This window comes from Furipterus horrens, unplaced genomic scaffold (assembly GCF_987537825.1).
Source record: "Furipterus horrens unplaced genomic scaffold, mFurHor1.1.pri manual_scaffold_17, whole genome shotgun sequence".
Lineage (NCBI taxonomy): Eukaryota > Metazoa > Chordata > Mammalia > Chiroptera > Furipteridae > Furipterus > Furipterus horrens.
This window is the reverse complement of record NW_028327187.1, coordinates 102,472,750-102,491,429: the sequence shown is the minus strand read 5'-3', so window position 1 is coordinate 102,491,429 and position 18,680 is coordinate 102,472,750. Positions and strand designations below refer to the sequence as shown.

The window sequence follows — 18,680 nt, the reverse complement described above, 5'->3', positions numbered from 1 at the left end:
ACAGAATAGAGAGCCCAGAAATAAACCCAGGTTCATATGGTCAACTAATATTTGACAAAGGGGGAAAGAACATCAAATGGAGTGAAAAGAGCCTCTTTAACAAATGGTGTTGGGAGAACTGGACAGGGACATGCAAAAAAATGAAACTAGACCACCAACTTACACCATACACCAGAATAAACTCAAAATGGATCAAAGACTTAAATGTAAGCCGTGATACCATAAAAGTCCTAGAGGAAAAAATAGGCAGGAAAATTTCAGATATCCCACATAGCAACATTTTCACTGATATATCTCCTAAGGCAAGGGAAATAAAGGAAAGAATAAACAAATGGGACTACATCAAACTAAAAAGTTTCTGCTCAGCTAAAGAAAACATCAGCAAGATGAAAAGGACACCAACCATATGAGAAAATATATTCGCCAATGACATCTCAGACAAGGGATTGATCTCCAAAATATATAAAGAACTCATACGACTCAACACCAAGAAGACAGACAACCCAATTAAAAAATGGGCAAAGGACCTGAACAAACACTTCTCCGAAGAGGACATACAGAGGGTCCATAGACACATGAAAAAATGCTCAACATCATTGGCCATCAGAGAGATGCAAATAAAAACCACAATGAGATACCACCTTACACCTGTCAGAATGGCCATCATCAACAAATCAACAAGCAACAAGTACTGGCGAGGATGTGGAGAAACGGGAACCCTACTGTACTGTTGGTGGGAATGCAGACTGGTGCAGCCACTATGGAAAACAGTATGGAATTACCTCAAAAAACTAAAAATGGAACTGCCATTTGAACCAGTGATTCCACTGCTAGGATTATACCCAAAAAATCCTGAAATCCTAATTCAAGAGAACTTATGCACTCCTTTGTTCATAGCAGCCCTGTTTACAATAGCTAAGTGCTGGGAACAGCCTAAGTGCCCGTCTGTGGATGAGTGGATCAAAAAGCTATGGTACATCTACACAATGGAATACTATGTAGCAGAAAGAAAGAAGGAACTCCTGTCATTCGCGACAACATTGATGGAATTAGAGAGAATTATGCTTAGTGAAATAAGCCAGGCAAAGAAAGCAAAATACCATATGATATCACCCAATACAGGAAACTAAAGAGCAACACAAACAAACGAACTAAATAGGCAAAGACTAGAATAGTAGTCAGTAGGGGGGATGGGGGAGGGAGAGAAGGGGGATAAGTAAGGGAAGGGTCTAGTCAAGGAACGTATATGAATGACTCATGGACATGAACAACGGGGAGGGATACAATTGTGGGAGAAGGGATGGGCTGGGAGGGGGGAGCAATGGGGGGAAAATAGGACAACTGTAATTGAATAACCAAAAATAAAAATAAAAATAAAATAAAAATAAAAAAAATAAATGCAGCAACAAATGGAAAACAACTTATGTGTGCATCAAGAGAATGGTTAATGTAATGAAGATGGTGCATACACACGTTAAAATTCTAGGGAGCAGTTACTTCAGTGAGGTGGGTCCATATGTGCTCTCATGAAAAGATCTTGCATTTAATTTATTAAGTGACAAAGGCAAGAGAGAAAAATATATACATGATTATCCATGTGTATTAAAAACTCACAATGTATTTTTATAACACATCTATGTAAGAAAAGTCCAGAATAAATTTTAAAATAACACAAAACTTTTAGTTACAAGATAGTGACAGGGGTATAAAGTACAACATAGGAAATACACTAAATAATATTATAATAACTGTGTGTGGTGCCAGATGGGTACTAGAATTGTTTGGGGGATTACTTTGTAAATTAATGTCTAACTACTATGCTGTACATCTGAAATTAATATAACAATATTAAATACCAATTGTAATTGACAAATTAAAAAATTTAGTAAAGTTTTAATTGTGGCTACTTCTGCAGAAGGGTGAATTTTAGAAGAGTATAGTAAAGAAGAATAATTCTGACTTATTCATATTGGTAGTAGTTTGGGGCAACAAAACCAGTTGCACTATGACCTAAAACCAAAATTTCTCTCTGGGAATAGAGAGAGCCAAGTGGCAATGGAAGAATGTTGGTTTTCTCTTTTCTTACAAGGATACCAAGGACAAGGACTCCTGGTTTTTTAGTGCTTTCCATGATCTTTTCTCATCTGCACCTTATGGAGGAAGCTTTGGTTGTGACCAACAAAGTAAACTCATTTATTGGTATATGTGGCCAGTGGCCAACCACCAATAATTCAGTCCATTAAAATTCTACTGAAAATATCAGGATGGTTTTGAAAATCTCCTTTCTAACTTCAGGGCTATATCCTAAGAACCAGTAGATTCTGTGTCACATCAGATGCTAGTCATCAGCAGATTTGAAAACACTATGAGAATGTGGTATGGACAGCCAGGGGGGATGAAGAGGTGTATAAACTTCACCATCCGAATTGAGTCATCATGTAGAAGGGCTGCTGGATCAGGGGGCCCACAGTGGACAGGATCTGCAGGGAGCAGGGATGCTGTATATTGGGAAGGGCGGGGGTTGTGGACTGTGTTCCCTGGAAACAGGCAGCCTTCAGAGGAGGATGCAGAGAGGAGCTGGCTGGCAGGACAGGTGCCAGTCTGCACAGGAGGCACACTGGGCAAGACCCAGGGGAAGGCCACCGTCTTGCAGGAAAGGGCTGGGAGTGGACACCTGGGCTGTGCCCAGGGCAGAGTCAGCTCTCAGGGAACCCTGCGGTGGGGGCAGGAGGGCCCTAGGTAAGTGAGGCCCCCAGATGATCCCCAAATTGTGTTGGATCTTCACTTCACCTTCCTTCTTTAGGCCTGCTCTTTGCACTTTAGCCACAGGTTTTTTTTTTTTCCTTCTTACTGCCCTAGAAACATGGAACAGTGAAGAGGCGTGGAGCACGTGGGCTCTGCGGGGATTCAGGCCAGGCTGCTGGCACTCACTAGCTGTGTGAAATCGGCAGGCTACCCAACTCTGTGAGCCTCAGATTCTCCATCAGTAGAGTGGGTTTGATGCGCCCTCCCTTCTAGGACTGCAGGTAGGTGTGCACTGTATGTAAGCACCTGGCACAGTGACGCTGTGCATTGAGCCTGTAAGAATGGTATCTATTGCTGTGATTGTTTGACTTCAGATAAGACCAACGATCCTGCTGAGATTTTGGGGTGTTTTGTTTTGTCGTTGTGTTAATCCAGGAGATGCCTGAGAACATGCAGTGCTGTAGGACACTGAACACCAGTCAGCCGAAAATTCTGCTAAGCAAGAAAAAATACCTTAGCATATCATTCCTCTTAGAGGATGTACTGTTTCATTTGGGTGTTGAAGAATCCTCTCAATCGAATGTAGCACCGAGCTTCTAAAATGTGTGACAAAAACCAACTCCTTTCCTCCTCCCCAGCTGCTCTTTGATCCAAATCACCCTGATTTTCATTCATTTAACCCCTAGCAAAATCAAGCCCTCAGAGTTTGCTGATTTCACTGCAGGTAACCTAGCTGAAGTGCCCTTCTTACACAGCACACTGTTTCTCCCCACTCAGAGCCCAGGGTGCAGGCAAAGTAGCTTCTTGGCCTCCCACCTTGAAGGAGTATCACCCTTGTTTATCAGGAACTGCTCACCTGCACTGGGAAAAAAGCCCATACACCTTCCATCCCTGTCCCCGATGGAGATTTCTCCCTGGTTTATCCAAGAACCCAAAGTAACTGCTAAAAACACTTGTCCATTGGAGGCTAAGCTTCTCAACTCTGAGACCCAACCCCCAAGGGTCTGGCCCTTGCTCACCACCCTCACACCCTCATCTGACACACCGCCCACCTTAACTTAAAATGACTTCCCCCTGAAGGAGTTGAGGCTCCCCAGGGCCCCAAATTGCTCTGCCTCAGGACACTGACACCTGGCTGCTCTCATCTGGACCTCCCCTTCGTCCCTCCACATGCTTCTTTTCTCTTGTGCTTTTGTCTGCAAGGGCATCTCACCACCTCCTTTTATGGAAGCTGGTTCTAGTCTCGGGCATTCTAGGGGCAGCGCCTGTCTTCTTCTTACCCCCCGCCCTACTACCAAGGAGCCTTCCCAAGAACAGAGGTTCAATTAATGGTTGAGGAATAAAAAAAAACTGTGCAATTCACTATGGTTTAACTTCTATTTACTTGAGTAAATGAAGCAAGTGCAAGTACATAACTTTTATTTTACAGAACAGCAGAACGTAATGATAAGGGGAACAAAGAATTGACCATCTTTTATACCTTCCTCCATTTTTTTCTTTATTTTAAAAAAATTTTTGATCGCAACGATTTTATCACTAATTTTTTTTTTTTACATATCTAAAGCAATGCTTTCCCAAAACCATGTTCTCTGGTTCCAGATCACTAAATAAGATGAAAGGTTACCTCATTTGTTTAGTAAAATAGCAAACATCTTACCCATAACCCTCATAGATAGCATTAGATATGTAACCAATATCTTTCATATACTTAAGATTCTAAAGCTAATTTAACTATTTTCTGAAGAACAGCATTTTAAAACTTTCAAGCACAACAAGATAAAGCTACAAGTGACTAATACAGAATGGGTACCCAGATAGGACATGCACTGTGTTCCCTCCAGCACCACCCAAGCCCCTAAACCACTTCCATCACAAAGGGAGAAAAGTGCTGCAGATTTGAGTGCATGTGGGAGAAGCTGTTGAAATGGGCCTTGAAGAGCACAGTGGCCAAGCCTCTATTGTGAACCACAGCTGCAACCTTGCTTTGGACTCTCTCTTCCTCATCCTGCAAAGCCTCTTCATACAAGACCGGGAAGACAACGGGGTGGGTATTAAGCAGCTTGGCTAAGAATTCCAGCACTTCCATCTTGCTGGTCTCGGCGTGGGCTCTTGGGCCCCACATGAACTCGTAGCATGGAGGATTGCTGCCAGGCACCAGGTAGTACACCAGGTATCGTTCCTGCACCAGGTCTTGAGTGGTGAACTCCTTGGGCTCCCCATGAATGAAGTGCTTCTTCCCAGCAGAGATGCCTATCACATGCAGGATCTTCCAGATCTCCTCCTTGGTGGCATGGTTGCCCTTCATGAAGATCACGCAGAGGATTGTCATCAGGAGCTCCCTCTGGGGCATGATCTCACCGCTCAGCCTCCCATCTGGGGTGGGAAATTTGCTGACAAGAACGTAGCAGTGCCTGGCAAGTTTGGCTTCCTTGAACTCAATGCCGAGGGCCAGCACCATGAACTCAGAGGCTTTCCCGAGGATCTCTTGGAAGTGTTGCTGGTGATTTTGGATGACATGCTTCATCATGTCTTCCTTTGTTATGGGCTCCTTCATGTAATACTTATGCAGGATGAACTGCACCAGCAGAATTGCCTTCTGGTCTAGAAGGGTTCTGCAGGAACCATCCCTGCTGGCCACTGCCTGGGAGGCGCTTGGTCTTTCCTTATCTTGGCTCTTGGCAGCTTCATGGGATCTTGTGCGTGGCACACGTGCATAAGCAGTGGTAGCAGACGGGGCTCCCGGAAACCCCTGGGATATTCTACCTGACGCAGCAGCAGGGCAGCTCTGGGGCCTGCCACGGAAAGGAGGAGAGGGGTAACAGGTGGCCCCTTGGACCGCTGCTGCAGCGGCCTGAGCGTTCCAGAAGCTCTGAGACCTACTGCGGGACTGCTGGCAGTTCCCACAGACACAGAACATACTGTTCTGCCTCCCACGCATGATGACTGGTCAGGAATAGCAGGGCAGAGTGTGGCAGGAGGGCCGGCAACGTGGGCACCTGGAAGAGGGACAAAGAGAAAGTGTGTAACCCCTTCAGCAGGGACCTTTCACCTTGGCTCTGACCAAGTCTGCCTCTGCAGGGCTTGGGGGCAGCTCTCCCGGAACCCACAGGGCTCTTGTTCTCATCAGCCGGCCCCCTGAGGACTCTGCAGAGGAGCTAGCTGGTCCCTAAGCTGAGAGCAGGGCTGGCAAGGGAGGCTCTGGGGGGTCCCCTGTGTTCTGAGGACAGGACTCCTCCCCTTCACATTCAGGATCACCCTGTCAACCCACTGTGGGAAGGCCCGGCATCCTGCCCTCTGCTGCTCTGAACTCCTTACACGGATGGGCTTATGTCCCTGAGCCGCCTGGGAGGAGATGGGGGCTGCTTTACCTGGCCACCTCCACTGGGGCTTTCTGGAGCACTCCCATCAGACCAAGCCCCCCTTCCGAAGCACAGCCATTACACCAAGCCCCCTTTCCGGAGCAACCCTATCACACCAAGCCCCCTCCCCACTTCTGGAGCGCACCCATTAGGCCAAGCCCCGCTTCCGGAGCGCACCAAGCCCCCACATTAGGAGCACCCCCAGCACACCAAGCCCTCCATCCGGAGCTCCCCCATCACACCAAGCCCTCTTTCTGGAGCACCCCGATCTCACGGAGCCCTCCTTCAAGAGCACCCCCATCTGGAACACCCCAAGCCCCCTTTCTGGAGCACCCCCATCTCACGGAGCCCCCCTTCAGGAGCAGCGCCAGCACACCAATCCCCCTCCTTCGAAGCACCCCCACTAGACCAGGCCCTCCCTTCTAGAGCACCCCCATCACACCAAGCCGCCCCTCCCGGAGTGGGCCAGCCCTGCCCAGGGCCTCCCCAGATGGACGGTGGCGGCCGCGGGGTGCGGGTTGAGTCCCCTCAGTCCTTACTCAGGCTCTTCTCCTTGACTCCTTGACTCCGAGTGACTAGGAGACTCCGATCAGAGCTTTCCTTTCCGGAGACACCAAGATGGAGTTGAGGGGCGTTGGCTTTTAACAGCGGGGCTTGGGTCTACCCAGGGCATGCCATGAGGTCTGCTTTGCGGGGGGGCGGAGGGCGTTTCCGCAGTTCGGAGAGCACGCGCCTGGAGTTCCGCAGGGCTTCTCGCCTCCCAAGACCTGCACCCTGGACCGCTCTGTCCCGGGCTTCCCAGGACCCAAGCCGGGGGTGGGGCTCTGAGCAGCCCTCTGTTCCGGGCTGGGCCGTCCAGGGGGTCCCCCAGCTGGAGGAAGACAGTAGGGGGTCTTCCTGGACGATTGTTACAGGCTCGCCGGAAACTACTAACTCTCTGAAAGCTCTGAGCTCCTTCCCTACTGCAAACCTTTGGCAGAAAATGGAAAAGAGTCCCGGGCTGTAGGGAAAAACCAGCCCCACAGCCTTTGTTCGCCAGCCAGACTTAGACTTTTGAGAACCTTCTACCCTAAAGGAGCTTCTTTCTAAGGGCAAGAGGCCGAGCTGCACGATTTTGTGAGACCCACATCTTCTGACATAATCTAACATTGCTCAGTCCGGTGCAGTGACTCCATTTTATTTTTTGACCCTCACTTATGAATAATTATGAATTAAGAAATTGATTTACTTCTCTAACAAGAATGTGTGTATGTGTGTGTGTTTTTTCATGAAAGAATGCCTGCTCTTGTGAACTGTGACTCATTCTTTGCATTCCCTATATTTGAGAGTAATATTTCTTTAAAAGACCCGTCCTCACCCTCTAAAGAGGTTTCAGGTTGTCATTGCACAGTTTCTGGACTCATCCTGCTTCAGACAACTCCCAGCTTTGGTGCCATCCTGAGAGGACCCTGTGGCCCTTGCACGCAGGCTGTGAGGAGCTGCTTCGGGTTCCTTCAGTGTAACGGGAGAAAGTCATTGTCCCAGGGCACACTGGAGAGAAACAAGGGCTGGACTTGAAAATCTTTCCTCCAACGAAGGCTGTCATCTCTCTCTGTCATAGGCTACAGACCTGCCTCAACCTCACTGCATGCCCACGCTCCGGTTCTACTGTAGTTCTATACATACAGTCTCTGCCAGGGGGGGTTCATTTATGTTTTTTGCTGTTGCTGATGTTATTCCTTCATTCCCACTTCTACTGTTTCTCAGGACTGACTGCAGGAAACAGCAGCCCAATCCTGGTAACCATCCTGAAAGCTACATGTGAGGCAATGCATTCATCAGCTTGGGCTGAAGAATAACAAAAGACCACAGACTGAGAATCTTAACAACAGAAAATTATTTTTCCTCACAGTTCTACAGGCTACAAGTCCCAGGTTGAGGCGCTGGCAGATTCACATTCTGTTCAGAGCTCTCGGCTTTGCATGTGAGCACCTTCTTGCTGTGCCCTCACATGGACTCTTCTCTGTAAATGAACACAAAGAAAGTGGTCCCCAGTGTGTTCCTCTTCTCACAGGGACTTCAGCCTTTTAGGTGAAGGCCCCATCCTTCTGACCTCATTTTACCATGATCACCTCCTTAAAGACCCTATCTCCAAAAAAGGTCACATTGGGAATTAGGGCTTCAACACAAGAATGGGGTGGGTGGGTGAACAAAATTCAGTCCAGAGAAGGCAACAAAACTGTAAATAATTTAAGGAGAATTGACATATTGACAATATTATTTTCCTCATGAATAAAAATAATGTACTCCTGTATTTATTTGGGACTTCTTTCCCCAAGTCTATCAGTACATTTTTATAGTTACATCCAAAAAGACAGCATACATTTTTGTTAATCTCTTTTTAGATAAATTTTGGATATTGCTGCTGTTATTGGGATGTTTTCTATTTATTATCTTGATTAGTTATTGGTTTTGTGTGGATAGGCTTCTAATTTTGCCATAGACACTTTCTATATCATAGCTATTGGAGTTCCTTATTCGAGTATTTTGTGCATTGGATCATCCCGTTTATTTAATTAATTAATTGATTAATTAATTAATTAATTTGTGGTAACCATGCCCACCTTATTTCTTTTTTAATTAATTAATTTATTTTTATAGTTTATTTTTTTAATTTTATTTTTTGGTTTTTCAATTACAGTTGTCCCATTTTTCCCCCATTGCTCCCCCCTCCCTACCCATCCCTTCTCCCACAATCACATCCCTCCTCATTGTCCATGTCCATGTGTCATTTATACACATTCCTTGACTAAACCTTTCCCTTACTTATCCCCCTTCTCTCCCTTCCCCCTCCCTCCTATTGACTGTTATTCTGCTCCTTGTCCTATTTAGTTCATTTGTTATGTTGTTCTTTATTTTCCTGTATTAGGTGATATCATATGGTATTTTTCTTTCTTTGCCTGGCTTATTTCACTAAGCATAATTCTCTCTAGTTCCATCCATGTTGTTGCAAATGGCAGGAGTTTCTTCTTTCTCTCTGCTGCATAGTATTCGATTGTGTAAATGTACCACAGTTTTTGGATCCACTCCTCTACAGATGGGCACTTAGGCTGTTTCCAGCACTTGGCTATTGTAAATAGCTTACAATGTGCTCACCACACTAAGTCTAATAACCTATCACCGGACAAAGTTACCACACTGTTATTAACTATATTCTCCTGCACTTTTTTCACCCATCTCCCCTCTGGGAACCATCAGTTTTTTTTTTTTTTTTTTTTTTGTTTGTTTGTTTCTATCGGTCTCTTTTTGTTTTGTTTTGTTTGTTAATTTGTTTTGATTTTTAATTTTTATATCTTTTTACATTGAATTTATTGGGGTAACATCTGCTAATAAGATTATATAAGTTTCAAGTGTACGATTCTATAATACATCATCTGTGTATTGATTTGTGTGCTCACCACCCTAAGTCAAGTCTCCTTCTGTGAAGTTCTTTTGAAATAAAAAAAAAGAAAAAAAACTCAACCTATATGTGGAATCATGCAGTATTTGTCTTTCTCTATGTGACTTGTTTTCCTTAGCACAATAAATACCCTCTAGGTCCATCCATGCTGTTCCAAAGGGCAGGATTTTATATCTGGGTATTTATCAAAGAAAATGAAAACACTAAGTCAAAAAGTTATGTAAACTATGACAGTTTAAGCCTGACTTGCTGGGAAGAATAATTTCTAATATGAATTTCACTCAGAAAATGGATCTCCTATTGACCAGTATCCTGCCCTCTCATATAGCACAGTGATACATTTGATCACCCTGAGGCTTAAGATAGTGTCGTGTATCTTTTTTTCAAGTGAGCCACTTCAAAAAAAAAAACCCAACAGTGATTAATGGAAAGAAGAAAATAATGGAAAGCAGTAAGGGCCATCATACCTAATTATCAACTCAATAGATTTAGGACAAGAAAATTCATTCATTTTCAGATTTTCTAAGAACATCTTCTGAGTACATAGCTACACTGTAGTGAATCAAATAGGAGAACAAAGTCCTCACTTCAGAAACTCACAGAGTAGGAGGGATGAGCGTCTAGACAAGCTGGTCGTCTCAAAAGCAATTTGCATGGGCGAACCTATAGGGTTTCCTTGTCTCTGAACAATATTTTCATTTTCATTTCACATTACTATAGTGTTACTCTTCTCTTACACCAACAGTATAATTTCTAACTTCTCCTTCATCTCCAGAATAAGGAAACTGTCCCACTTCCATTTGCCCATAACACTCTGTCTTTGAAAACATTTATCACAACTGCAACTATTAACTTCCATAATTATTTATTTAAAAAATTTTCTACCTTAGTAGCATGTGAACTCCAGAAGAGCACAGATGCTTGTAGCTTTCTGCTCCATTGCTGTGTCCCTAGCCTCCAGCTTAACACCTGGCCAAGAGTAAGTATTAAATGATTATTTTAAATGTATCAATATTATGTCATAAACTTCTTGCTACCTAAAAAAACAGCCAGTAATTTCCTCTTACTCTTTTCCATGTTTCTTAAGGACACTTTCTAAAATGTACTATTTGTTCCTTTAAAATAATATTACATACTCAAAACAATTGGTAGCACAGTGGAGCATTTTGTAAGTTGTGAGCATAGATTTTTCTTCATATGTTTTATGTCATAACATATACAGTATCTTATTATTTTTTAATGTTCACCCGAAGATATACTTTTGATTTTATAAGGAATGGAAGGAGAGAGAGAGAGAGAGAGAGAGAGAGAGAGAGAGAGAGAGAAAGAGAGAGAGAGAGAAAAGAAAACCATCAATGTGAGAAAGAAAAAAAATTGATCACCACCCGTATGCACTCTAACTGGGGATTGAAACTGCAACTTAAGTATGTGCCTTGACTGAAGATCAAACCCACCATCTTTTGGTGTGGGACAATGTTCCAACCAACTTAGCCACCTGGCCAGGGCATAACATATATCTTATTCAGAGAGAAACTCGATCCCCCCACATAGTTCAGCATAAACATTTTATAAAGGTGGCATATCCTAACTGCACCATATCAATTATAAAGAATGTTCAAAAGTATGAGGCCAATAGGATTGGTGTGTATTTCCACAGATGGTCAAAAACAATTTTGAGATAAAAAAAAGATGTAATTGTAAAAAACAAAGAATACAAATGAAACACAGAAAGGACAATGAAATTATCCTGTTTAAATATAACTATAATGTATTGGACGCCTAATATGTCTTACATACATTATATATTGTATTTAATAAAGTAAAACATTATGTGTTGAGGAAATATTACTGTGAGAAAATAACTAGCAACTAATATCAGAAACCAAGAGAATTAAAAAAATAACAGTTCAAACCTTATTCCTAAAACCTAACTCCGATATATAAGTTTGAATTGGATGATTTTCCCAACTGAGATTCTTCAGGTATTTAGTAAGTTTGATCTGTTTCTAATTTATTTTCACACTCAACAAAAACTAATCTTTGGAAATTCTATACTACATAATCGTTCACAACATCACTTTTACCATTTTAAATATTTCACTGCCCGCCAATATTTTTTTCATAATCAAGTTTTTTTAAATGATTTTATTTATTGATTTTTTAGAGACAGGGGAAGAGATGGAGAAAGAGATGGAAAGAAACATCCATGTGTGGTTGCCTTTGGTTCACAGGCCAGCACTCAGTCCACTGAGCCACACCAACCAGGGCCACAATCAAGTTTCAATAAAAATAATGATGATATAAAGAATAAATGGTATTTTATCCTTGCTGTTTTCTCTTCCCAATGGGTGTACTACATTGCCACACTGTTCAAATCTGCATCAAATCTTATAATCCTGTCTTACTTGTCTGCAAATATTTTGGAGTTACTTAAATTTTTTTAAAAAGAACACTTCAAATAAAATTTTATGTAGTTAATTTTTTGATAACCAACTAGAGGATTTGACCTAAATGTTATTCCTGAAATATCTTGTATGAAAAGTGATTTAAGAACAAACTGTTTCTCATACAGAAAATATTGTCCTCAAACTATTTTATACAGCTTTATTGAGATATAATTGACATATAACATATAAGTGTAAGATGTACAATATGATGGTTTGATACATATATTTATTGCAAAACAATTTCTAGAAGTTTTGTTAATATATCCTTCACTTCACATAATTACCATTTTAAAAACTATTTTAGATGGCGAATTATTTTAGCAATTACACACACACACACACATATATATGGCCTATTTTTTGTTAAATAGTATTTCTGTTATATAGCATGTTGTATTTTATTTGGACTCTTTTTTTTATAAAACTAAAATGAATGCTTAATGCGTTGTTTTGTTTTATAAATAAGGTATATAATATGTTCATTTTAAGTTTTGACAATCATGATATTCTTATATTAACCATCTCTCTCTCTCTCTCTTTCCCGTCCCCTTGTCCTCCTCTCTCCCTCCTTCTCTCTTTTTCCCAATCTCTCTTTCTCACTCTGTCTTTGTCTGTGATTCTGGATGAAATATGAATCTATTACTTTAACAGCCTTATATCTAGATGTCTAGTACTTTTAACAACTTATGACAGCTTTGCATAATCTTATTTTCTTAAATTATTACTTTGATACCTATGATTATATTTACTTAATACATACCACCTAGTGTCTATCATGTTGTCCAGGGTTCAGCAAACGACCTACTGTTGGAAAAATCCATTCCACCACCTGTTTTGGCTACTAAAATTTTATTAGAACACAACCACACTCATTCATTTTGCACATTATCTTTGGCTGATTTTATACCACAACGACAGAGTTGAATACCTACGACAAAGATCATGGGGCCTGCAGAGCCTAAAGCATTTACTATCTGGCCCTTTGCAGCAAAAGTTTGCTTTCTCCTATCCATTGCCTGATACACAGCAGGTGCTGAATATCTATACTCATATCTTAATTAAATTAATAGGTCAATAATCGGATGGGTGGGAAATGATAGAGATGTAAGCTTTATGTAAGAGGAAACCACTTTACTTAATTTGGCATATAGAGATCCAAACTGATTTCTGGAGCACAAGTGGTTTTACTATGGTTAGAGAGAAATGAGGATTCATAGAAGCAATAAATATTGGGACTAGGTGGTGAAGTAAACTAAAAGATTTAGTTCTTGACTGTTGTAAAGAAAATTAAATTTCAAATGAGAAGAGTGTACTAATTTTTGGTACTAATTTCTGATTCTCAAAAACTGGTTGCTGAGTCAGATCATTAAGTATTGTAAAGTTCACTATTACTTAATTTAATAAATTTTCATGCCCCATTATGTTCTTTATCTTGAGGTAATTTCATTGCTACTTCTATCTTCTCTGTGGAACTGTTATTTAGTCAAAACTGAAAATAAACAGTATTATTGAATTATTTCTAAATGTTGCTATAATTTTTTTAAGTAGAAGAGCTTGCAATACTTGGGATTTTTTAATTATAAGAATTGTATTACAGTCCTTTGAAATATAATAAATGAGATCTGGCTTGAATAAGAAGTTTAATGGAAATTATGCAGCAGAAATCTGGAGAAGGAGAAAGAATATAATTTCTTCAGTCAGTGCAACTTAATTTCTTGCATTTCTCAAATAAATAATTACTGGACTAGAATCTCCAGAGAAGTATCTGAACGCCAGAAATTTTCATGGTTGATAGAAATACATTTTCTTTGGTCATCTATGAAGCAATTGAAGATGGGCAAATATACTATATCATGAAATGAGATTGTCAACCTTGATATTTAAATTATATTGCTTTTGTGGATTTAAAGCAGTTTTCTAATTTTATATGATAATATATCTAGCATAAAAATAGAATGAATTATTGGAGTCTTCAAAATATAGAAATGGTATTTGTCTTATTTCCATGCTCAAAGTTTCTTATTTCAGTTTTTCCATTTAAGTTATCTAAATTATCTCTGTCATGCTGTTCTACATTTTTTTTATCTGCTGCTTTATTTCTATTTATACTTGTCTATGCAGATAGAAAATGCATAATAAAGGATGTGGTTAGCAATAAATAAGATGTGAGACTGCATATTTTGTAATGGTAGGAACCTCAATCCTGGAGCAGAGCCCTGAGACTTAAACTTTCCCTCTCCTTGGACACAGGGGACCACTGCATTACCTCCTGAATAAAAGAAGACCTGGCAGCAGAGCTGGAACAACTAGAAAAATCTTTCTTTGCAAGCACAGTGCTCAATTTGCAAGTTAAAGTGGAATAGATAGTTGGGCAATAAATTTAAGAAGCAAATCTACCTGCCATAAAAAACATTAGTGCTTTTCAATCAAGAGACCAGATAAAAGTAATAGTTGGGAAAGTCTTGATCTTAGAAATTGGCATTTTTTTTCTCCCCAGAAATTGGCATTTTGAATACAAATTATTAATACTGGAGAGAAAAATGCCATATATAATGCTTGTATCAAATTATCTGGTTTGATGGATGAGGAAATCTGGCATATTGAGGCATGAGGTATCTGTGGAACAAAAGACAAAATAGCAATTCATCGTTAGAGTATCTTCCATCCTCCTCCAAACAGTAGTATTCAGGAATGAAAAAGAAACCTTACAAATGAAGAAAAAGAGACTAAAATGTCAAAAACAACCTACAAAAGAACTGTCTTCTCTTTTCCTTTGTTTTTCCTTCTTTCTTCCCTTTCTCCCTCCCTCCCTTCTTCCCAATTCAAGTTAGCTCAACTATGTCATGCTCTGCCTACTCCTAAACCAAAACTCGGTTGACTAAAATGGAAAATCTACTTTCTGCTTCATTTTTCTTTACTTTATCACTTCTATCTTGAATTTAAACATTTTCCTATATTCTCCTGTAGTTGATTGCTGACTATAGCACTGAAAGGACAGCTTTGGAAGACCTAATCAGATCGACATGAATTCATGATGATTTGTTCTGACAGGTCCATTGTGTTAGCAATAATCAGGATTGGATAAGTAGCCTCCTTGTGGTTGGGCCAAAGGAATTGTACATTTAATCTTATTTCCTATCCACAGCTTGGATTCATTCACAAGCAACATGTTAGTCTCCAGCTGTTTCCAAGCTTTATTGTGAATTACATATGTTGGCCTTTACATATTGGAATAGGAAGCTCCTCTGAAGCAAGGTTTCTGACCCTTGACACTATTGATATTTTGGGATGAAAAATTATTTGTTGTTGGGAGACTGTTCTGCATACTGTAGAATGTTTAGCAACATCTTTGTCTCTGCCTTACGGTTCATTCCTGCTGTAGTATGTTTCAGAATTTCCTTGCTTTTTATACCACATTTTTATCCATTTATGCATTGATGGACAACTGAGTTGCGTCCACCTTTCAGATATTGATGTTGCTACAAACATAGGTGTACAAATATCTCTTTGAGATCCTGCAATTACTTTGGGTATATACCAGGAACTTAGATTCTTGAGTCACACAGTAATTTTGTTTTTAAGTTTTAAAGAAACGGTCATACGGTTTTCCATCACAGATATATTATTTTACATTCCCACAAACAGTGCACAAGAATTTTAATTTTTCCACATCCTCGACCACAATTTTATATTTTATTTTATTTTTATAGTAACCATCATAATAGGTATGAAATGGTATCTCATTATGATTTTGACTCATATTTACCTAATCATTAGTGATGTTGAGCATCTTCTCATGTGCTTGTTGGCCATTCGTATATCTTCTTAGGAGAAATATCTATTTAATTCCTTTGCCTGTTTTTAAATCAGGTCGTTTTGTTGTTGTTGTTGTTGAGGTGCAGTTCTTTATATATTCCAAATATTAACTCCTTATCAAACATGCAGTTTGCAAATATTCTCCCCTCTTCTGTGGGTTGCTTTTTCACCGTTGATTGTGTCCTTTGATGCACAGAAGTTTTAAATTGTGATGTAATCCAATTTATCTACTTTCAGTTTTTATTTTATATCTCAAAACTAAATCAAAGGATTAGCATCATTGATCTTCAAACTATGTCATGGAGAAGGTCTAGGAAATCAACCAAGAATGTTACACTAGTATATGACTGTCTAGTTTGTGTAACTATTAATATTGTGTTTTTAATGCCATTTATACTGAGTTTTGAGGCCCTGGCTAGAGGCCAGTCAGTTCCCCTTCTTGGGCAGTTGATTAAGTCTACGCATCAACCACTTCTCTTTTTGGCTCTCACACTTTGAATCACTATGCATGCACCAGCACCAGTCACCCTACATTCAGGCACCAGACAAGTAGGGCGGCCTCTATACCCCACAGTCCTTGAAATTATTCAAAATAGTAAATCCACAGGGATTCTGAGAAATCCAACTAAACTCACTCTGCTCCTTACAGCTCTAGCTTGCCATTACATTGTCCCCCAGTGCAACCCTCTGTGTACCCCTGCTTGGCAGCCTTGTTTTATTTGGAGATATACATAAGAAAAGTTTTGCATTTTGGTACCATCCAAATGTCCTTGTGCTGTGCCTTGTCTTACCATCAAAAGAAACTTTATATTTAATGAAGAAAAAAGAAGGTGTCATCCTACCCAAAGTTAATAATGTAATGGTAAAAATGTCGACTCTGGTCATGATGACACAGAGAAAACATTTGATGCATCCTCAATATTTCAAACACATAGAAAAATAAATAATTTAAAGATAGAAAATAAAAATAACAGGCTTAAAATAAATATCTTCATGGACCAAATACAAAACAGAAATATTAAGCTTAAGCCACATACCTGGTGGGCTACAAGCCTGGAGGCAAGAACTAGTGATTATGGCTTCACATCTTGTGAGATAATGGTGTCAAAATATGATCTACATAGATGGATCAAAATGTAACACAGACAATAAAAAGATGTCTCTAATAAATATTGTCATAAAAAGCTTTAGCTTTAGCAACTTGAAATCAACTTTAAAGAATCCCTAATTAACAAATGTTATTTACTCTAAGGATAACAAAAAGAAAAAGAAAAAAGAAAAAAAAGAAAAGAAAAAGCAGATTTAAAAAGTTCAAAATTATTAGTCATTTGGGAAATGAAAATTAACATTACAATGAGGTATCATTAAACCCATCAGAATGTTTAAATTAAGAGAAATAACACCTAGTTTGTCAAGGATATGTAACAGCTTGGACTCTCATACATTGTTGAGCGGGGCTCTAAAATGTCACAGGTACTTGGGAAAAAAGATCAGACAGTTTTAGTTAAAACTAAAGATATGCCTATGCTGCAACTAGGAAGTATACAACAAGATATTTACCCTAGTTATTTGCAAACATATAAGTTTACACAAAGCCTTGTACAAGAATGTACACAGAGCTTTATTTATAAAAGCCAAAACTGAAAACACAGCTCAACTGATGATCAATAAGAGAATAAATAAAGTGTAATATATTCATGTAATGAAATATTACTTAGTATTGTATTACAAACTAGTAAGTTCTTTACACAGACAGTGACATGGATGAATGTCAAAAACAATGCTGAATGAAAGAAGCTTAGTGTATGAATGATATAATTCAAAGGAAGTGCTGCAACAAGCAGAGAAAAGTAATTTATGATGGAAAAAAGAACAACGGTGACCTCTGAAAGGAAGGGTAGGGGTGGAGACTGACTAGAAAGTGGAATATGAATGAAAACTTTCGGGGTGATGATAATGCACTATATTGTGAAAGGAGTTTGTGTTATTGGTCAAAGCTCATCAAATTGCATGCTTAACATTTGTACATAGCATTTTAAGTAAATTTCACATCAAATTAAAAAAAAACTGCAAACAAATACTGAACTTTAGCTTGTGACTTGCATGTTAAAATGTTTAGGACTGTACTATACTGATGTGTTCAACTTACAATAAAATGCCTACTAAAAATAAGATGGCTTGATGGATGGGTAGGGGGATGAATAGATAAAAATATATGTAACAAAACCAGTACAGCAAAATGTTAACTGTAGAATATTGGTGTTGGGTAGGTGAATGTTCACTGTAAAAGTCTTTTAAAATTTCTGCCTGCTGGAAATATTTTATAATATAATGTTGGGCAATAAGTTCTGAGTCTGAGGCCTTGAAAAGAATATATCCTTAACAACAGAAAGTGGCCACATTTTCTCTGGCTCTATGACTAAACTTGTGTTACCCACCATTTCTGCAGAAGCAAGAACACTGAATCATCAATATGATGGAAGGTGCATGAGGAGGTATTGACAGGGCAACTGCAAATGCTCTAGAAAAAAGAAGAAAGAATAAATCTCATTCAAATGATATTCCTGCCCTGGCTGCTGTGGCTCAGTGGATTGAGCATCGGCCTGCGAACCAAGTGTTGCTGGTTCGATTCCCAGTCAGGGAACATGACTAGATTGCATGTCAGGTCCCCAGTTGGAGGCACGAGTGAGAGGCAACCACACAGTGATGTTTCTCTCCCTCTCTTTCTCCTTTCCCCTCTCTCTAAAAACAGATAAATAAAGTAAAATAAAAATAAATAAAATAAACTAAAGTAACCTTGTTAAAAATTAATTAATTAATTTAAAAAATGGTATTCCTTATCAAATGCAAAACAGGAAAAAATAGTATGTTAGA

General features: G+C 39.7%; 1 protein-coding gene across 1 annotated transcript; it reads right to left on the bottom strand.

The window, feature by feature from the left end:
* Positions 1–4,600: 4,600 nt before the first annotated feature.
* On the bottom strand, positions 4,601–5,683 carry LOC149991710 (melanoma-associated antigen B18-like). The gene has a single exon (XM_090264148.1). It carries the CDS (start codon positions 5,681–5,683, stop codon positions 4,601–4,603), a length of 1,083 nt encoding a protein of 360 aa, XP_090120274.1.
* Positions 5,684–18,680: the final 12,997 nt, after the last annotated feature.